This window comes from Gymnogyps californianus, chromosome 17, assembly GCF_018139145.2.
Source record: "Gymnogyps californianus isolate 813 chromosome 17, ASM1813914v2, whole genome shotgun sequence".
In the NCBI taxonomy this organism is placed as follows: domain Eukaryota; kingdom Metazoa; phylum Chordata; class Aves; order Accipitriformes; family Cathartidae; genus Gymnogyps; species Gymnogyps californianus.
The window spans coordinates 11,181,912-11,204,350 of record NC_059487.1 but is presented as its reverse complement, the minus strand read 5'-3'; the positions used below and the strand labels follow the sequence as shown (position 1 = coordinate 11,204,350).

Here is a 22,439-nt window from a genome sequence, read left to right as displayed (position 1 = left end):
TTCTCAGGAGGAGCCTGGCTTTAGATCAGCTTAAATTGATCTAGAAACCACACCCTCAGCAAGAAAGAAATTTAGGCAAATACCTGCCTGGTTAGGAGCAGGTTAGTGCTGCTCCTCAGGAAGTACAAATGATGCTAGAGAGTTTGCTCTTAACTGGGCAGCCAAAATGCCACTGCTTAGGTATTGGTGTTTTCATTAGTGGGGAGCAATGGGAAGGCAGCTACAGGGGTGGTGTTTGAGCACCCCCATTAGCACCCATGAGTTTAGCAAGTACTCTTGTGCTAAGGTGGATGTGGCTTCACAACCTCTCTCCCCCACCATCGTCCCAGAGCCTGAGCCATTCCTAAACATGTGTTAGGACTGAGCTAGGAGTTTAATGCTGGTTCCACCACTATTTCAACAGCTCTGTGAGTCATTTCGATGTCATGCCTCAGTTTCCCTGTTATTAAGAGGTGCGCATGCATGCATACAAACACACTAAATCACTCGACATGTTTCCCATGCAGCTTTTTTGACTAGTTACCTGCCATTCACACAAGGATTTTAAACATAAAGAGCTAAAAGAAATGCTGAATATTAGTTTCCAGAACAGATGCAGGATATGGTGCTGCATACTACTGGATATTGCTCATCTGAAAACATCAGATGAACAATCTATCAAAAAACCAACGCTGACCTCCTTTATCCCCTGTCCTGCTTTCTCCTCCTTTGCCTAAGGAACAAATCTTAATGTCAGCATAAACTTAGTGTATATATATATATGGCTTCTGAAATTAGCTCGGGCTGGATTCAGTGACCCAGATAAACCCTTCCATCCTGCCTTCCCCTTGCTTTCCAAGTAAGATTTGGGAAGCAGTAGTCTACATTTGTTATCTGATATTATTATTATTATTTACTGTTGCAGTAGACATCTACCTGGACTAATCAGGACTGGGGCTCCATTACTGTAGATGTTACACCCACTGAGTTAAAAAAAAAAAAAGTCACTACTTTGAAAAGTTGTCAATCCATCTCAAGACAGTATTCCACAATGGCGTGTACCAGAGAGCAGAAGGAAAGGGGAAAGTGAGAGAGCAGGATAATGTAATGGCATAAACCCCACGTGTGCACAGGTTGATGGTTCCAATCCAAGTAAACGCTGCTGGTTTTACGACTCATATGATAACTCCCCCCTTGGATTTCTAATGCTTCTCTATTAACTCTTCCGGCTGCCAGTTGGAAAAAGTGACCTGGGGCTCTACACACACAGACATACATGCCTGTGTGCGTGAAAACACAATCATCACCTTTTAAATAATTTAGTGTTGTTGGTTTTGTCCTGGACAGTCTCTCCCCATCTGTACTTCTTTAAAAAACAAAGGGTGGAAGGGAAGAAAAAAGCATGCCTGTGTATGCACGTTTGTGCAGACAGACGATATACTCGCATCTATAAACTCTCTGGGAGTTTGGGCCCCTTCCTTATACATAAACCACCCTCCCTCCTGGGGTGTCTTCTCCTTAATTGCGTTCACGTTGATTTAAGCACTTGGGACCGGCTCACCCTCTCCCCCAAGCCAGCAGCCTCCACAAACATCCTGAAAAGCAACCTGATCAGATGTTCCTCCTCTAGGCAGTTACACGGAGTTTCTCTCCCAAGCGGTTTGGAGCGGGCGAGCGAGAGCGCTTGGGTTTTCCAGCCTGCTCCTCCCACCAGAGACAACCTCCCGCTGCCTCTCCGCCGAGCAGCACTGCACACACGGCTCCGCCGCGGCGTGCGGGACGCGGGCAGAGCGCGCCGCTCCCGCTCCCGCTGCCGCCGGGGGAAGCGCCTCGGGCCGCCGCCGCCGCCGCCGCTCCGTCCATGGGCCGGGGCCGCTAGGCAGCCCCCGCCGCCGCCGCCGCCGGCGGGCCATGAGCGGGCTGCGGCGCCTCCGCGGGGGCCGCCGGCCGCCGCAGTGAGCGCGGGGCCGCGCCGTCCCTCCGCGCCGCTCCGCGCCGCGCATGCTGGTGGGGCGCGTCCCGCGGCGGGGCAGCCCCGCGCCCCCCGCGCCGCCCCTCCGCAGCCGCAGCAGCCGCCGCCGCCGCCGCGCCGCGATGCCGGCGGCGGGGCGCGGGCAGCCCGCCTCCTGGCTCCTGGTGCTGGGCGCCGCCGCCCCCGCCCTCTGGCTGCGCTGCGTCCTCGCCGACTTCACGGTGGACAACGAGGTGCACTCCAGCTTCATCCACCGGCGGCTGCGCGGCCCCGAGCGCCGCGAGATGCAGCGGGAGATCCTCTCCATCCTCGGCCTGCCGCACCGCCCGCGGCCCCACCTCCACGGCAAGCACAACTCGGCCCCCATGTTCATGCTGGACCTCTACAATGCCATGTCCGTGGAGGAGGGGGCGGCGGGGGCCGCCGGGGAGGAGGGCGAGGGCTTCTCCTACCCCTACAAGCCCATCTTCAGCACCCAGGGGCCGCCCCTGGCCAGCCTGCAGGACAGCAACTTCCTCACCGAGGCTGACATGGTCATGAGCTTCGTCAACTTGGGTGAGTGCCTGCCCTCGGCGAGGCCCCGGGGCTGGATCCGGGATGACCGGGCGGGGGAACCGTGCCGGGGCGGGGGAGGCTGGAGGCTGGAGCAGGGCCCTGGCCACCAAAGGGAGGGCAGGGGCTGCTGGCGCAGGTGGCCCCGGTAGGGAGCTCTTTCCGCAGCGGGTCAGATGGGTGGCAGCCCGCTTGGGCGAGGAAGGGCAGGTAGCGGCCCTCGGAAAGGCGGCTGCTTTGCGAGGCGGTCAATTAAATGGCAGCAACGTGGAGAGGGCTCTGACTTTCCATCACAGCATTTGGACAGCCACAAGCTCTCGCCACGCTCCACCCCGCACGCCGACACACACTAAGTTCTTTGTCGTCTTCTCCCTTTGATAGTTACTTGCCGCACCTCAGAAGTTGGATTTGCAGGTAGGAGTTGAACAGGACGATTAGCGGGTCTGTTCCGCATCCCGCGCTGCCAAGGAAGACACGAAACCCAGGCAGGACCACGGGTCCCGGCACGGCTCCCAGCGCCGGGCTGGCGCTTGTGCGGGATGCGGAGCCACCGGGGCTGCCTAGACGGATAGTTTCCTGCGGCATCCCAGCGCCGCGCTCCCTCGGCCGAAGGGGCCGAGCTGCTTGCACATGTTTTCCTAATGGCTTGAGAGGGATTCCACAGTAAATCCTTATTTACTCCTGCAGCTTTTTCTGTTGACCCCAGTTTGTGCAGCTAACTTGCCTCTTTTCACAAGCACATGTGGATGGGTTTATGCAAATGATACGAAAGTTGGCATGCTTTGTATGCGGCTCGCTAGGCCTCTCTAATTGGATGCCACGGCCCAATCTGATTTCTATTTGCTTGCTGTAGATTGCACACCCGTGTGGACTGACTTGGCTGGATTTGAGTAAAACATTGTCGGGATGAGCATTCTATTTTAAATATATAATTATAGACCTGGTTCACTCTATCCATTTTTAGACCTCATCATGTGCAGCTCTGAAACCACCACACGTACAGATTGGGTGCCTGCAAGTTCAAGACAGAATCTGAATAGTATTTGCAAAACAATATCAACTCAAACTTTGTCCCAAACAAAGGGACACTGAAAGAGCAAGAGGAGCCCACCTCTGGCACGTAACCTGCTAGGGATTACAGACACCCCCATCGCTAATAAATCCATTAACACCTTTATGGATGTCACTGTTCTGGACACTTCCACTGTCTGGAACTTCAGAGGCAACAAAGATTAAATCACCGCCTAAATCACCACCTCTCTAATCCCAGCGCTTTAACTAACTGAAAAAGATCAGTGGCTGTAAAGGCTCTGTGACACACGTTAATAATTATTAGACACGGTAGCCATCCCGGCACAATTCTTGCATGATAGGGAGACACGGGACGCTGTGGGAGATCTCTAGTTTGCATGAGCTGCACCTCCTTATTAACTCCCATAAGCTTCACAGTGGGAAGCTCTGAATTACGTCTGGCCTGGGGGCTGCGCTCTTTAAGAGCGCTGGTGCTTTCCATTTGGAATTACAGTGTTTGTCTAATTGCTGCTAGATACTTAAGCCGATCAGCAATGATACATTTAAAATCAAATATTTGCGCAGCCAAAAGCACCAATGGCAGTCAAATATTTGACTTTAGAGATAAGAGTGATTTTGCTAACATTGTTCTCTGTGGTTCTTGGGTTCTACACCATGTACAACCAGAGCGCAGGGAGAGTCCCGAACAGAAGACAAAGGATGTTGAAATAACGATAGCGAAATTCACACTTCTGTTTCCATTTCGGTAGAGAGGAGAGAACCTTTATGAAACATGTAAGTACCTAATAGAAGGGAGTTTAGCTCTGGGGAAGCAGCTCTGCTCCTCGGGTGTAGTTATTGACTGCATAACTTTCATCACTGAAACTGCAGCGCTCCTGTCCTATGCTTCCTATGTAAGGAAAAGTTACCTTTGCAGCCCATGGAAGTTTTACATGAAAGGAATTAATGTCCCCGATAATCAGGTCCCCAATTATTTTGAATACAAAGGAGTGGAATGGATCCACAAACTGTGAAATAAAAATTACATTTTGGATATGTCTGTTTCTACGTGAGAACTTTTTATAGAGCAGGTTTTACCTGTATAAACTGTGCATAATCAATAATCGACATCCCGATGCGATGTAATGACTAAAGTGGATATATTCACTTGTTTCAACCTGCTGGGTTTTGTAGTCAGCTTAGAAATCCAAAAGTGTTCTTTATGCGAAATACTTGATTATCATTTTATTTAATTGCTGTCAGCATGGTCAGTGAGTAGTAAGAGTGCAGGCAAAATCCAACAGTTTTAAGAAGGACAGGTGGAATTATTACCAGGCAAGGCACATTTCAGAGGTTTATCTGTACTGTTTTGTTCCCTTGTCAACAGTGCATGCCAGGACGAGTTTAGAAAGGACATAGATCTAGAATAGCTTTCTTCATCACTGTGCACACCTTTCATCCCATTATAGTCATCGGTCTTTCATCTTTATAGGACAAAGACAGGCTTGTTTATGGATGTTTTAATGAATTAGACCAGCCACTCACTTCCGTATATAGTCAAATACACCACCTGCTTTGATATGTACAGTTTTCTATGACATTCAGGGAAAATTAGAAGATCTGTTGTAGAACTGATATTTTTCTGGAGACTTTCTACAATGATCCCTTTTAAAGCAGAGCTGAATTGCTAAATGCAGACTGTAGTAAACAGTGTCCTAGTTTTGTAAGAGATACTCTGTGAGCATTGCATTTCACAGGTAGGCTTTTATTCCTGTACTAGAGCCATCACAATGAGGAAGTGTCACAGCATAATAAAGTTTCATTTTAGAATGGAGGAAGTAAAAGTGAGTAAAGAAATAATACTTTTAAATTTCAATAAAGAAAACATGTTATTCCAGGCTTCCAAATGCTAATCTACAAAACCACTTTTTTGCTTTACTCATATTCCTCATCTATCTAGTCATACAACTTGAGAGGAAAAAATACTAAAAAAAAAAAAAAAAATTTTTTACTTTGCAAGATTTACTGGGCTACAGAGTGAAAAAACCCAACAACAAAACCCCCACACATTGATTTCTATGGAGATACTGTGTATATTTATTCCAGAGAATTTATACTTGGTAGGGAGGAACCAGCATACAGGTGCTCCATTTCAGGGTTATGTTGCAGGGAGCTTTGTACTAAGCATGTAATGTTACTGTAAAATCTTGACAATTAATTAGATTTAGATTTATAACCAGTTAATTCACAGGCTACATTTTGTCTTAGCTTACACCTGTGCTAAGATGGATGGGGAATGGATTTGTGTCAAGAATGAAGTTACATGTAAATTAAAAGATAATTTAGCCACAGTGATCTGACTAAGTTAGTCAGTTAATTACTGGCTAATTTTATAAAATTTATTACTATAATTTCAGTATTTGGAATTTTGTTTCAGATCCTGTCCAAGTACAGTTTACAAACTGATCCATTTTAGGAACTGAAAAAACGCAAAGCATTTTTTGCACAAGTTTAATTTCAAGTTTATAAACAGCAACTAAGGAGTAAACATCCTCTAGATTACTTAGACCCTCTCTTCTAAAAATAATTGAGTTGTCCTTATGCGGGTAATCTTGCCTTGGTAAACAGACTTGCTTAGAATATTTTTTAAAAGAGTCAGCACAAGTGATATGCAATTTGTTAATTTGTCTCGTGGTTGATTATAAAATGAACAACATTGTTTAATCCTGGCAAAAAAATAAGGGGAGGGGGGGAATTAGTCATTCTTGGAAGGAGCACATGAAAGTGGCTTTTGTTAATGTAAATCAAGAAGCTGAAGAGCCCCCAAGTTTCCTTTTATTTCATACCATCTGGCTATCCTTTTTGTTGACAAGTGTTTGGCATAGAGAACCATCTCTTTGCCCTTTAATAACAGGCTTTAACACTGTAGGGTATTAGAAAAAGATTCTATAACAGTTTAAAAATTTCCTTCGGGGAATACTTTATAAAGTGAGCACGGGCTGCAGGCATTTGCAGCTGTAACCTGGCTTGTGTTAAAATTTGGAAGGGGCTGCCTTGCATTCCAGCTCACTACAGGCCTTCATTGGTGTACAGCCAAAGGTTAATATAGATGTCACACAGTTTTTCTTTGGAGAGCCTCAGATATAAGAGTACGCGTACAGCTGTGTTTTTAGTAACCCTTTCATAATCACTTCTTTTAAACCTCATTTTCCTGCTTATATAAATCAAAGATTTTCAAGGATATTTGACCTGGATTTGAACTTATTTGATCTTCACATATTTCCCACTTGAAACAAAGCAGATTAAATGTTAGCCCTGGATGCCTGGTCATGATCACATGGTTTGTCCATACATTAGGCCAAGCCCTCCGCTTTTTTTTTTTTTTCCCTCCTCCACCTAGCGCTGTTAGAAGCTCTCAGGCCTCGACAGGTACATCCTGTAATTGTTTTGGACAGTACGGATATATGCAACACTTGGTCGTATAAGATTAGCTAAGGTAGAAAGCTTGCAGCGAACTAAAGGTATGAAGTACACTGACCGTGCAGCAAGTAACTGGCAGGTATTCTTTGAATGTACAGACCTCTTCTAGAGAGAAATTAATTAATTTTCTAATTTTCAGGTGCAAAATGGCAGAACAGAACAGGAACTATTTACCTCTGCCACAGAGGTGCGGTGGTAGCAGAGAATGAAGCAGCTGAGGACAGATGTCCTCATGCAAGGAAAAAGCACATGGAAATTGTCCCTATCCGCTCACACGCTTCTGCGGCGGATTTATCCCAGAAGCAGGGTCTCTCCTCTGTTCCCACACAGGCTGTCCTGGGGAGGTGAAGACCCCTCCGGGAACTGTAGTTTAAAAGCCAAAACACAACAGCTTGTAAAGTGCTTTGAAGGAGACAAGCCTTGATGGCCAGATCTTGTGATGCTTGTAACAGGAGTTAGGCACAAGTGAAGCGTACAGGACCCGCTCCCACCCGAGCGCTGCTTGCCGTCGGATTTGCTTGTGTGCGTGTGTGTGCATCCCCCGTTGCTCCTTTTGCAAAGGAGGTTTAATGGCCTCTGGGCAGGCAGCATGAAACCAGGCGTTATGTTTTCATCTGAAAATAAGCTTGAAACACATTTTTGGGTGGGGGGGAGAGATGTGTGAGAGAAGGTTACACAAGTGGTTGGAAACATTAATTAAAAAAAAGATTATAACTATTAAAGCCTAGTCAGGGCTGTTGACAGGCTCCTTTTAAAGAGGACACTGCGATGTTTTAGTTTAATACATTCTGGCAGTGTCACCGGGGTTAAGGCTAATACTGGGATGTGTGGATCCTGTCATGTTATTGTCAGGAGGAATGCAGGGATTAGGCTTAAAAGTGGCGGTGGGTGAGTGGTGCAGCTGTGTACACTTATTATAAAAGATTTAAGTCCCACTGGTAAAATCAATATATTAAATTGCAAGAGCCTCTGTTTTTAATTAGTTTAAATCAAATATACTGTTAGTGCCATTATGGCTTCTATCCTTGGACCAAGTGAGGAAATGCTAATATTTATAGGGAAACTGTTAATTTGTGGTTAAAATGATAACACATTTAGTTTTACGCATCTAAATTGTTCTAACTTGATGAATACCAGTGAGAAGTTGCAATGATGGATTAAGTCATCTGAGCAAGAACACAAGTAAGCAAATTTTGATAGCATGCCAGATAAAGAGCCTACCTGTTGATACACAGCATTAAGACACCATGATATTTTAAGCCTTTTCCAGTGGTACAGTCCTCCTTTCTGGGGCCTGCATCAAAATACTCATGTGAATTAACTATATATGTATAAATTTTATAGATATAAAAATAAAATATGCTATTATATGTATATATTTCTTCTCTAAAGGGAAGGAACTTCTAAAGAAATGAGTGAGCTGTTTAAATTAGTTTCAGGATGAAGATTTTCATTCTACATCTGTTTGAAGTAAATGGGACTAATCACATGGATAAAGTTCTGCACACGCGTATGTTTGGAAAATGGAAACCCAAGAGAAAATTCTTGGCTAGGTCTTCATTGGTGTAAATTGTCAAATTTCTACTGAAGCTGGCCCTATGGTCTCATTTATACAACTGTACGTCCAAAGTAATTCCCATAAACTCCCTCTTGATTTACACTAGCACAACTGAGAACAGAATTGGGCCAAAGAAATGGCCCTGTGTTGAAATAATGAGCATGCAGTAGTTTCTGCTAGAGCTTCAAACAGTTTTCTCTCCTAATCTTGAAATTGTTTTTGAGGGAGGTTTCCTTTACTGCAAATAATCAAAACATGAACTAGCTCCTATTAGTCACTGCTTATCATTATTAGCCCAATCCATGTTGTTGAACTACAGCTGAATTCCCATCTTTGCAACAAACAGAATTTAACAAATAATGTTTGACAAAAATGTGAAACTGATATTTCTTAATAAAAGACATATTTCATATGGAGAAACTTCAGTGATGAAAGATTCCTGGTATCAAAATATCTGAATCACAGTACAAATAAACTGTGTGTTGTAAAGGCTGCAGGGCCAAATTCCGTGCTGGAGTAATTCCACTGAAGTCAGTGGAGTTGTGCCAGGAGATAAACTGCCATCTAGATTTTTTTGGTGTACATGTGAAAAAAACAGAAGTGTTTAAGATTTTGCCAGTAAACATCTTTGCTAAGAAAAACGTCGTGGGTAGCAAAGTTTGAACCGATTCTAATTCAAAGATCTCTTTCAGAAATCCTTATTTTGTTGATGAAAAATACAAAGTTTGCCGAGACCCCCTTTATTTGGGTATACGTTGTACAATTCCATTATTTATACATAAATTTACCTGATTTACAACAGGTAACGTAAGAGGATCTTGGGTGTGAGCTCATACATGCAAGCCCCACAATACCGTGCCATGCATGTTCTTTTAAACATTTGTGTCGACTACATCTTGAAGTCAGTGAAAATCCTTTAGTGATCCAGATTGAGTGGATTGAATTAATGGCAACTTTGAGACTACAAGTTTTAGTGTAATTGCTTTATTGTTTTGGAACCAAGATGCTTACAATCCAGTTCCTGTGCAAACATGTTTAACGTGTGTTAATGTGTTTCAAAACCAGACCCTCTCCGCAAAATTCTGCTTTTCATTAATTGGCATCAGTAGCATGGTACAGTATTTCAAAGCACGGGCCAAATATAAACTGTGTTTCTAATTTCCTTACTTTCCTGTGTTTGGAATGCCAATGTTAATTTGTTCCCATGGAATAGTGAGAGCTGCCAACCACAGTTTTATATAAATGGCTTTACAGTGCAGGGCTGCCAACATTAAATGATACTTAGGAATTTTCATGACATTTTGTATTTAATGCTTGTGTGTGTACGTATGAGAGAAATAGAGAGAGATATATGGGATGTTGAATAGCACAACGACTGGTGATCAAGGCAGATGTTGGAAGAAATTTATCCTTTGAGTAGCTGTTACTTAATGTTTCTTCTCAGTTAAGATTTTTTAATAAGCTATCAGATATTACATAGCATATTCCTTCTGCCTAGAAAAAGCTATTTTGCAGTGAATTTTGTTGCTAACTATCCAAACAGTTCGATGGTTCCCCCCACCTCCCACAATTTTAGTTATTTATTAATAGATGAGCAGGACTTTTGTTTATGTTGCTATTCTGATCACTATGAACTAGATTGTAAGAATGTGATATTACTCAGCATGAGAAAATGTAAAAGTAGAAAAAGCTGCCACAACTAAGGAACAGGGGGATTAACTGATTTCGATTAAAACTGCCAACAGATAATTTTTCTTTAAAAGAACAGAAGTAGCTAGATAAAATCATTTGCTTTCTTAAAGAAATTCAAGCATAATCATAGTTTCTTTAGTGGTATGTGCTGTCTTTGTACATGAAACGAATGTGAAGTTCCCTTTAAACAAATTTATTTTAAACTGATGATGGTGAAAACAAGGTCTGTTTATGTATTTCTCCTTTTATTCCTGGAGGATATTCAAAATACAAATTGTTCATGTTTCAGTAGATTCCTCTTAATGAGTGCTATGGTTTATCTCTCAGTTTTCCCATTTTATTGGAACAGGTGCAATGTCTGCCATCTGTGCCAGCCCGGCGCTATACCAACAAACAAAGTGTTGTTTTGGTTCACTGGATTTAAAAGTCTCCTGAGAGTAAAGAAATGAAAGAGAAAGAATTTAGAAAGTGCCTAGTGAAGGAAAGGCACTTCAAGTAATGTGCTCTGTCACTCAAGTCTTCCCGTAAATTACCTTAAACTATTTCTAAACTGTTTGAAAAATTTTATCCGTAGAGTATTAAGTTTCTGTTGCATCTCGGAGGTCCCACGCTATTCTTTATCATCTTTATCCTACCGCAGTAGCTTCCAAGTTAGACTCTTTTGTTGTCAGGTTGAATTAAATTTTACAGGAGTAAAAATTCTTTTTTCCTTGCCTTAAAGTAGAAGAATTGTAAACTGTTTGTCACTGTTTCTGATTCCGCCTCATTTAAAAGATACTGCAAATAGTCATCCAAGTTTAAACAAGATTGTGTTGTAATTAGACAGACAAACTCATAATTATTTAACAGCTAAACCAACAACAACAACCCTTTCAGGTTCATTTTGACAGTGTTTATCCAGTGTATCTGGAAAGGCTTACAATTAAAGTGCCTGAAGGGTGGGGATGAGATTTTTCAGCATGCAGTCAGTGCTATCGGGTCCACCTGGCCTGGGAAACTATGCAGGCTTTGTAGCAGAGAAAATCCTTTAACTTAGATCTTCATGGCAAGCTCTTAAAAGCTACCTTCCTTTAAAAAAAAAAAAAGAGGGGGAGAGGGAGAGGGAAGGCACTGCTTCCCTCTAAATAATAATTAAAACGAGCAAGTGCCTTCTTAGGCTCTTTATGATGAGGGAACACTATTGTGCTGATCAGGCTGATAATCTCGCAGCACATCATTTTTTAAAGTTTTGCCTGTTGTGCACAACTGCCTTTCAAAGGAGCAAAAAGTTTCCTCTCGTTAGGTTGCAACCTCCCAACGTGCGATGCTGGTCTGGATGACACCTCCACGCAAACCCACTGATGTCACCAGGCAATATCCTCAGCTGGAGCAACCTGGCACAAGGCCACCCCGGCAGTGAAGTCACCACACTTGACACCATCTGAGGAGCTGGCACAGTGTTGGTACCAAGTTTGGGGGGCTGTAAATCAGGTCGAGCTTTGACTCTGTTACTAGAGCCACTGGGCCAAATCCTGCCTTCAGTCACCTCGTTCCGTTGGCACCGGTGGGGCTGCCTCGGTCCTCCGATTTTACCGATTGTTCCTCCCACAGCACAGTGGCAGTAAAACTTTTTAAAAGAGACCAGAAGAACCCTGGGAGAACTACTAAAAGATGCTTATAAAATAATACAGCATCAGTAGTTGGGAGTTACAATTCCGATGGAGAGACAGGTTTCTTACTGAGCAAGGATTAGGAACAGGGCTGGCAGTATTTCCCTGCTTGTGTACCTGAAACGCCCATTGACTTTAATGAGTCCTTCGGCACCCCGAGGGAAAGCAAGTTCAGGTTTATAATTTAAATGGAAGATTAAAAATCGGTGTAATTGAGAAAATCTGAATTCTGGTGCTTACAATTTAGTAGTGTTCAAATAAATTTGTATCAATATTGATACAACAATTTATTTGCATCAGCCAAGTATCTATAATGCCATGAATGACAATCATTCGCCACTAACAGGAATCAAATCCTAATTGTATCTGTTCTACCCGCGTGCTCGATGCTAGCAAGCTGCTCCTCCCCTGGTTCTCAAGGTTAAAACTTAATTGCTTCTATCACTAAAAATATTCTGAACATTTTAATCTTGCTACTTTTATTTGTTTATTCCCGTGCAGTAATTATAATCCCACAGGGACTTTTCAGATGTTAATTAAGAGTACTGCACATCACTTTTCCTGAAGCTTGTGTGGCACTATAAACATCATGCTGAGTTTAAGTTCCCCTATCTGACCGTATCCTTAAAAAATCCAGCATTTGTTAAGAGAAAGGAGGGGATTTTTTTTCTCTTTTTAACAAAAAGAAATAGAAAGGAAAAAAAAGAAGTAACTTTAGCCTCACAATCTGCTAGCTACATAAAGCAGTAAATGTTCAGTTGAGACAGGGAAAAACCAGAACTGCTGGAGATTGGTTGTTTCCTTTTGGAGGAAACAATAAATGTGCTCACTTGTATTTTAACAACATTACTACTGGGCCCCCTAATTACACAAATATACTTGTAATAAACTGCAGAAGAGCAGAGCTGAAAAAGAATCATTCAGCACAGATCTTTCTCTTCAACTCAAAAAGAAGCTTTTGAGTAACCACTCTTTTAAATCTTGGCCCAAATCAGAAGATGAAGATATTTCAGCACTATGTGATGAATCATTTGTCTCCCGAGACAGGTGAAAAGGAGAAGCAAATCAGACATGTGGTATAAAACTTCTCTCATTGGTGTGAACACAACTTTGACCTCTGAATACAATAGTTCCTGCAACTCAGTGGCATGCATTATAATCAAATTACAAGAATATTAGACTCCATCTCCACAGAAATCTCGGACCGTTACGCTACATTAAAACCTGACGCAGGGAATACAGAAATACATGAAAGAATCCAGAATGATGCAGAAACGTGTTGAAGCAAACCCCAAATATTTTTTTAGAAAACAGTAACTGTCATTTTGCTCATTAGTCCACAACTGTGAGATGAGAGCTGTTGCACTGAAAATATTACAGAGCAGGAGAAAAATCTAAGTCAGTGTGTCTAATACGCTGAACGTCTTTCCTCCCCATATTGGCAGTTGTAGTCCAACAAGAGAGTAGTGACTGGTAGGCAAGAGACCGAGCTGGAGAAGAACGATCTATAATTCCTGCTCCTTGAGAGACACTTTCATAAACGCCATACTCTCATTTCTGTGCTATTTTTAACAGTTGCACGCAACAGGACGTGAACTGCGTTCCCTTCATTCATACCAAACCGATGTGAGGACACGAGGGTATATTACAACAGCTGATCTTTTACCCCAGAACTGCAATTGCAAAATTGCATTTGAAGACACACAAAAACCAAAACAAAACAGAAAATGCTGTTGTTAGGGGCTGACTCAGGAGGCCTGGATGGCCCAACCCTAGCGAGAGGCTCAGTGTCAGGAATCCAGCCCTGCAATCCGCAGTGTGGTATGCAGGGCTAGGTGCTGCTAATGTCACTGATGGGCTTATCTTGTATCAAAAAAAAATTCCTCTTGTATAATAGGGATCGTGGGTGGGAATTAAACTGAAAAGAAATCTTCTCCTAACCTTCAGATGCTGTTATGCCTGGGGCATTGGCCACCAACATTTAAAATGTAAAGGGGACAGACACATGCACACACTCTATAAATGCATATATATATATATATGTGTCTTCCTGAGGACATTTCTGAAATAATAGTTTAAACTTGCCATCGCTCTAAGACACTACCATTTTACGTCTACCAACAGAAATATATGTGGATATCATCAACTTACAGATCTTTAATATTGATAGTTCTCAGGCCCATATACTAAGTTATTAAAAGAATAAACAGTCCCCTGCCTGTTTCTCCATAAAAATAAATGTGTTGCACAGCAGACATTCCTAGAAAGCAGAAAGATCGTACGCATAAGCTACGAGTCCCATCACGGGCGAAAGGACAGCAAGTGGATGTGCGGCAGTTGGCAGCGAGGATCACTGCTGGGCAATGACCTCCTCTCCAGTTCCCGTGTCTCGAACGCAGGAGGCTGTGCTCAGTGCCCCACCTGATCTCAGCTATCTTGGCAGCACAGAGGAAACATGATGATCTCAAAGAAAAATGTGAAATAGGTCATGAAGTCCCACTTTCACGAGGAAGGGCATTCTGGAGTATCTTTTTAAGCAGTAATTGAAGTCTCTAATCATTATTTTCCAAAACGTTTCCTCCCATCCCTCCAAACACTGTATTTCTATCTAATAATCCTGGCTTATAAACTGTGTTAATATCACTGGACCTCCCACATACAGAACACCTGAAAAATATGCAACAGATGTAACAGTAAGGATGCAAGACGAGCTCTGCTTTTGCAGGGATTTCCCCTCCAGGGCAGATGGACCTTTCCCCTGAATAGTTTGTTGCCCCCTAATCTCCCAGCACTTGCCTGACGGAGAAAGGCGCAGATGTTTGTTATTGCATAGACAAGCTCAAAAGGTCCAGCCGATTGTGGTCTTATGGCACAGCTCGGAGTGTATACATTCCAAGTTGAAATTTTGCTGATTACAATCAAAGGCTGAGATTCTTATCTAATGGCCGCATGTCTGATATCGACTGGCTATTTTGTAATATCCCACAAACTACTTTCTCAACAAAACCAGAATCGGGGATTTCAGCTGAGAAATCCAGCAAGTCATATCGTTTCAAACCTGGAAAACTGGTTCTTGAATTATTTCCCTTTTACCACAGTAAGCCGCAAAAAAGGCTCGATTCCCTGCGCCTGCGACTCCTGCTGTGTTCCTCCCAGAGAGGCTGTGCAGGTGTAGACCCACACTCTGGAATATTTGGGGGGATGCTGGTATTGTTGTGGCAATACAATATTAAAGGAGGATTAATTAGATTTATGTTATTTATTTGGGCAGCTGTTCAGTAGATGAAAGGAAGTCTAATGCAAATGAAATGAATAAGCCTTAAGAGGCCAAGGTACAGTCACTTCTCCACTCATGTCCCTTAGCACAGCCGGTGCAGAAACAGGCATATTCCTTTACAAAAATGAGGCATTTGAAGATTCCATCAGCTGAACTTTCTCTTTCAAGTGTTGCCAGTAGATGCACAATATATACATGTGCTTTTAAGAGACTTTTATTTTGAACTCAAGATGTGAATCTATGGTATTAAGGAAAGCAGAACAATCCTTTATTTAGCTGCACCTGCACCTTAATGCCTAATGAGTTTAGTCTGATGGAATCCAGACCTCAGGAAGGATTATAAATTCTCATTTGATTTCATTTACTTCTAAAATACCTTAAACCAGCTGTACCAGTCCAGAATCCAGTCCTTCTTTCTATATCAGTTTTGCCAATGTTGTGGAATCTTTTGCTGTGTTAAGTAACTTTATGCTATATAATAATACACCAATAGTAATAAGGAACAGAAGGCAACTTGAAAAAATCATGTAGTGGAAGATAATTAGCAGCACATAATCTTGAAAAGCATCAGTTTATGAGCACAACTTTCATAAAGTTCTTCATGGTCTGGAAGGAAGATCTGGAAAAAATTGAAACTAAGTTGGTAGGCAATATCCTCTCTCACTGGCCCAGCGTAAGGCAGAGGATTCTGGCCTTGCAAACGTGGATGAACACGCTCTCCAGGGCATTAGTGGTACGTTTAGCCGTTTCTGTCTGTTTTGTGTAAACACATCAGAGATGCTTGGGCAGTGACCTTCCCAAGATTACTGACTCAGGCTGTTTATTATGAACAGTATCTAATTTATCAAATACATTTGAAGCCGCCTTAGTTTGCCCCAGTGCAGTTACTGCAACGCAAGAGCATAATTAGATGCTGTCGCATCTCTGCATGATCAAATCATTGCATCGAAGAGTTACTATATCAAACTTTGTTTTTTCTTTGCATGTCCTCTGCACATGCCTTCTTGCAGATCAAGGTGCCTGTGCTGCAGGCTCTCGGCTTCCTGCAGAGATGCTTAGTCCTTCCCCTTGTACAGACATCGGGGTATGAGCAGACACCCTCAGAAGAGCAGGGAAGCTTGCAGTGCTGCTGCCCTCACCCTCCAAGGATGAGTACCCGTCCAGGCTACCAGTCACTAGTGGGCTGTCTTCCTTTACCTGAGGTTAGGTTAGAGCTGGCTAAAAACACTTCAGGGAAACTTTCTTGCCTTTCCCCTGATCTGAAACTTGGTCCAAGCTGGAGAACTGTTTCACACTTGGAAGCTTTCAAGAACGACCTGGATCTTTTTATTCCAAAATTTGCATTTCATCCCAAATAGCCCATTGTAGGTTTCCCTGTAGGAGTCTCTCGTGCTGCCTCTTATCTTCCCTGACTGAATACATCTTATTTCTGACCAGATCTGTTCAGCCACTTGTCTCTCCTTGGGCCTGGGGATGTGTTTCCATTGGCTCAATGCTGTGTGTACAAGCAGACAGGGCAGGCTGCTGGTTTTTGCATCAGTGATTTTCTGAGGGGCCTCCAGCCTCAGAGCAGGTTGCAGGAAGCACCCTGGGCCCCATTTGTCTGCTGGTTGGACTGGGGGATTATTTTCTCAATGAACCATATTGTCACTAACTTTTCTCCCTCTTTGTGCTCTGCAATGTCCTCCCCCTTGAGACACCCATCACCCTGATTTCTCCTCTAGACCAGTACTACCCTTTTCTGTGCTGTGGCTGCCACCTCAGTCTCCACCATCCCGACCCTCATCTGTGATTCCTCCGCCTCCTCCCCAGGCTGCCACTACCTCTGTGACCCTTGCATGCACTGGCAAAATGTCTGACTTGGAGTTCACACCTAACGCTGGCACAGCTTCCCCGTGAAGTTGGCCTTACCAGATACAACTCACTGATTTCACAGCACCAGGAAAGCAGTCTTGCTGTCCTCCGAATTACAAAAAGAGAGAGCGAGCAGTGTAATGTAGCAGTCATCTCTGTTCAAAGAGGGAAAGAAAAATGTATTCCTGCCTCTTCACATACCTCCCACAGCTGCATCCAGAGGATTTAGGGTTACATTAGGGGATGTATTACTAGACAGCAGCACACCTCTGCTCTTAGGCTCTGTTATTCCATGCTATGCGTTACGGTGCAGACAGAGAAAAAAAAGCAGGAGTAATGATGAGCTTCTGGCTGTCACTTTGCTCACTGCTCAGTTTGACTACAGGGACATTTCCAGAGGAGGGTGTAGAGAAGAGCTAAGATTGCCTTTGGTGGGCAAGAAGCTTTGCAGCTGCCTTAGCCCGCCCTGTGCAGCCCATGGTCCCTGCAGGGCGCTGCAGGAGTCCTTGGCTCGGAGCTGCTGTCCAGGTGCATCCCCATCTTTCAGATACACAGAGACACGCAACAGCCCCAATCTGTCGGTGGTGCAGTCTGTCGAGGGTAGATACCAGCCTCAGTTAACCCTGCTCCCGCTGATGGCATGAGAGCTTAAGACATTTTGTGATGGCCACAATGCTGGCCAGTTGGGAGGACATGGGAGGAGCCACGTTTTGCAGCATCACCACAGTCCCCAGCTTGCCTCTCTGTCTCTCCAGAAAAACGCCACCCCCAAGGTGCTGAGAAAGGGAGAGCTGCTGGGGGCAAATCCCCACGTCAGCACTGTCCTGGGTCTCCCCTTCCCAGTGAAGGGGGGAAGAGAAACAAGATTTGAGAGGCTGATGAGGGAGGCCCTGCAGGAGATTTCCTTATATTGGATTCCTGGAAGATGAAGGTAGAAAGACAGGGAGTCTGTCTAAAGGAACAACTTCACGAACTCCCATTTCTTTCTTTCCCCTGTCATCCCCCCATTTCTCCATTCCCTCACACACCCCAAATCCCACAGCAATCCTAAGTGCGTTACAGCAGCTGCAGATGGATTGCAGCACTATGTGCTGCCGTGTTTCACATGTTAAGGCTGTGAATAAGGTATTCTGAAAAAACACAACTCTTCCCTGCATATTTAACTTTGTTTTACGCAGATACACATACAGACACTGCAAACTCAGCATCAGGATTCACACCATGATCGGTCTGTTTACTATTAGGAGAGTTTCGTGTTCACAGAGCAGTCCCACGTGGAAGTTTTTCACAATACCTTTCATCTAGTCTGGCTCTGATTTCAGCAGAGAAACCACAGCGTAAATGGGTACCAATCAGGGCACACTCAGAAGAGAAAATGGATTACCTGTGCATAACCTGCCCAGATATTTCATGGATGTTCTTTAAGGAGAAATAGTTTTACCATCCAGCATTGCCTTAAAGTGCCTGCGAAGAAATCCTGGCAGGGGAATGTCTGCAAATGCAAAAGACAGCATGCACGCTTCTCTCTATCCTTTCCCTCCCAATTACTATGTTTCCTCTTTGCCATCTACCATCCTAAGGAATTTTAACTTAAGTGACTCCTGGGTGACACATGGGGCGAGAGGATGTGGTGGCTCACAGCATCCTCTCACCCCCGCCATGTTCCTTGGCGGCATGGCTGCCAGGGAAGCAGGTGGCTCCGCATCGCGCTCTGAAGCCCTGCCTGAACCCTAACACTGGAAGAACATCAGAAAGGGCCCAGGCATTTTGTTAGAGAAATACCAATTTCTGCCCTGAGCAGTCCTTGCTAGCTGAAGTTTAACTTAGGAAGAACTTGCTGCTGCTTTGGAGATAATTAAACCCATCTTCCTTCAACCCGCTGTTTGTACACGCACAATGATACCATTGTTCAGAATCATGCAACACATATGCTGACATTAAAGTGTTTAATCTTGTAGTACAGTATTCCATTATTTTTGGACATCTGTACATGATAGAAAGGGTACGTATTAAGGGATTTGTTGACAAAGAAATGGCTAATGCTGATACATGTGTGGACTGAAAGGATCTTTCCAAGTTGTGTTCAGCAGTAGGGAGAGCGCTCCTTCCCAGGCCCGAAGCCTGGCACATATGTGATATGCACTGTTGCTATTACCACTTTTCAATTTATAACAAGGAGTCAGTGTTCAGAAGAATTTTGGAAGCTCCCTGCTGGGTTTGTGGCTAGGTGGTCTTGCTGGCAACACCACCTTCATGCTGAAAGCTGAAAAAATGAAGTGATGGCTAAGGGAAGAATATTAACTCCAGAGGGCTTTTTTCCCCCCCTTTCGAAGCAGAAATGCTTACCCCAGATCGCTTTGCAGAGTGAGCACTAAAGAATTTCAAACCCCCCTGTTTCTAACCTCTGGGGTTGGCGATCAGGATTTATGGAGCCTGGTTCTCATCTTATTTGAAATTAATGCATTAGTCTTGCTTTCCACCCATGGACGGGGCAGGACTTTGCCCCGCCACACACTGAATTTACCATGCAAGAAATAGCTTATCACCTTCACCTCCATTTACCCGGCTGTAAAATGGGTACATGAACACCGAGCATCTGGGTGCAGGTTCCCTTCTGCTGAGCGCTGCCTTGGCTCAGAGCAGCCCCTTCTGCAAAGGGTAGATGGGGACAAGACCATCAGGACAGGGCTTTGGCAGATGAGCCCAGACCTCCCCAAATGCCTGGGGGTCCTGAGCCTGTGGCTGAAGGACAGATTGTGTTTTTAGAAGTGTCAGGATGGCAGCAGTCCCTGGCGATGGGATGCATTAATGAGTTATAGAAAAACCACAGACTATTTTTCTAGTAAGGTCATCTCACAGACCAAAATCAAGGGTGCATTTGTTTTTCCTTAGGTTTCTCCAAAAACCTGCAGTAGCTTTTAGATGAGTTGGAGAGCTGCAACTATCCAATGTAAAAAAGCCCTCCAAATACTGTTTTTATCACTCTTAAAAAAAAAAAAAAAAAATCCCATCAGACAACCCAGGACATTTGCTCTACTCCATTTATAGGACTCCCAATTTATATTCTTTAACTATTTCTTCAAATATTTCTTTAACTGCTGCTTTAGCTGCCTAATGTCAGCATGTAAATCTTGTAGCCGAGAGGATAAAGCAAATGAAAACCAATCACAGAACTTCGCATTCCCAAATTCTTGCCATTATAAATTTACTGCCACTGCCCCTGTAACTCTTGCTGTCAAGCACAATGAGGAGGGAAACATGTGCCTTAGCAGACCGCGGCCTGGCATGACATTATTGCAATCTTTATTATACTCCCCCTTTTCCTCAGAAAAATATAAGGACTGACCTTGCACTTCTTGCTCAATCGGGAATCCCGCTGAGCCCAGTAGGCTCTTTCAGCTGCGAAGACCGCTGGATCCTTCCCCTAATTGGTTTCCTCCCTCTTGAACCTCACTAACATAAGGAGAAAAGGCCTATATTTCATAAGTGACATGGTTTTATCCACCAATTTAGAGACAAAGAAGCGCAATTTATAGAGGGAACATTTAATGCCTGTTAATTAGAATCCCATCAAGAGGTCTCAAATTTGGCATCCTGAAAATTTACAGCACAGTTTCACAACCGCTGCAAGCCCAGAGTCCAAGGGGTGGCCCTGCCCTCCCTCCTGCTGTGCTGGGAGGTCCCCGGTCCTCCTCCTGCCACCGCTGTCCTTGGGGCACCGTGGTGAGCTGGGTGAGGACGGGATCCACCGCAAAACTCATCTGGGGAAGGGAAAATTATTTTCCAGTTGAATCCATTTCCCAAGGGAGACAGCTGGGTAAAGCAGTAGATAGGAGTGGACCTTCCCTTTGAAAGCAGTAACGTACATGGGCTGAAAATGCTCGCGGACCCCAGGCGGAGCTGGTGGTCCCAGGGCAGCTGGTTTCTAGGAATCTCGTGCCCTACACTGAAACGATGCAAGAGAGTTTCTGAAGTTTTGGCTTCGATCTCAAGGGGTTGTGATGGAAGGAATTAAAGGTAAATTTTCTTGGAAAATTCAAACAAGATTTTGCACTGCTGGATGAAAACAGTATAACTCAAAGCGTAGTTTGCCTTTTCATGAAAACACTAAGGCTAAAGTCAATCCACTGGCTCACTGGACAAGCCAGCCAGCCCTCAGCCATCACTGAAGAAATAGTGCTCATTTTCTGTAGCTCTGCAGCTATCAGAGGGAAAGCAGATAAAGACTTTTCTACCCACTAAACTCACCTACATGACTTCTTCAGTCCCTAGGGCCAGGCAGGCACAGGTAGACGCTGAAAACCTGTTAGACCTTGATGCCAGAGTGTGATAGATTTTTTTTGGCATCCAAATCTCTGAGGAGTTTCTTAGGCAACTGCTGATGGCTCTGCAGCCGAGTCTCCTGCCTGGCTGAGAGGCTGAGGCGAGGGGGTGTTGTCTTTTGGAATCTATTTTCCTTTGACTTATCTTTCAGTCTCAGGAATTCAGGACCTTTAATCTATTTGAGATTAAAGTCCTTTACAAATCCCTTCTGGCCTTTTTGGGGAGTAAAGAAGTTACAGACACCCTACTGCACATTCCTTTTGGTGCTTTTTTTCATTGTAAATGAGAAAAAAGTAGCAGTCTAATTGTTGTGAGTACTACAATAAATGAGACAACTACTCTTAAAGTGCCTCATAAAAACTATTAACATATTATCAGGTGAAAGTGTTAACAGGAAAACTTAAGTTTTTACTTGTTTAAATATTCAAAATATATTCCAAGTGCATCACCCAAATGTGCCAGGGAGGAGGAGGTATGGAATTACCGAAGCTTTTCCAGTTTGGCAGCCTGAGCACAGAACCTATTCATCTGGTGTTTACTTTGGTTGTGAAAAAGAGATTTTTTACATCTTCAGAAAACAAGAGCATAAAAATACTTAGGTAGGTAGATTGGCAAAAGTAAGGCCTCCTGTGAAATCCATTGAAATTAGTGGAAATATTCCTATTGACTTCCCTCAGGTTTGGATTAGCTCTTTCACGCTTCTGTAATAATTATTTTTTAACACAGTCATTCTTGGAAAATTATTGCTGCGATTCACTGATTCTTTGCTTGACACATGGAATTAGTGATTGACATTGTGCTACTGCGCTCGGTACTAAGGCTAAAATGGTATGGTTTCTTCAGTATGTATAGAGAGAAATAATAACTACTGCAAGCTATGTCTCAACATAATCTTTGCTGTCATGTGTCATGCCTTGCCTACCATCGATCCGTATTACAAAACCAGTGGTCCAGCCAGTGTTTACAGAATTAGCTCAGGTCGGCTTTTCACTTACCGGTAGTGATTCACAAAGTAGCTGAAAATAGTTGGGGCTCTTATTTCTAGTCTCAACATACTTTTTTGTGAAAACAACTAAACGTGGGATCAGTTCA

General features: G+C 43.8%; 1 protein-coding gene across 1 annotated transcript in view; it reads left to right on the top strand.

Annotated features, from left to right (window-relative positions):
• Nucleotides 1–1,980: 1,980 nt before the first annotated feature.
• The window catches only part of BMP7 (bone morphogenetic protein 7), a 46,471-nt gene continuing 26,012 nt past the window's right edge, over nucleotides 1,981–22,439 (top strand). Inside the window, exon 1 of the mRNA XM_050907298.1 lies at nucleotides 1,981–2,506. Within this exon, the coding sequence (XP_050763255.1) occupies nucleotides 1,981–2,506 (526 nt within the window). The remainder of the gene's footprint in view (nucleotides 2,507–22,439) is intronic.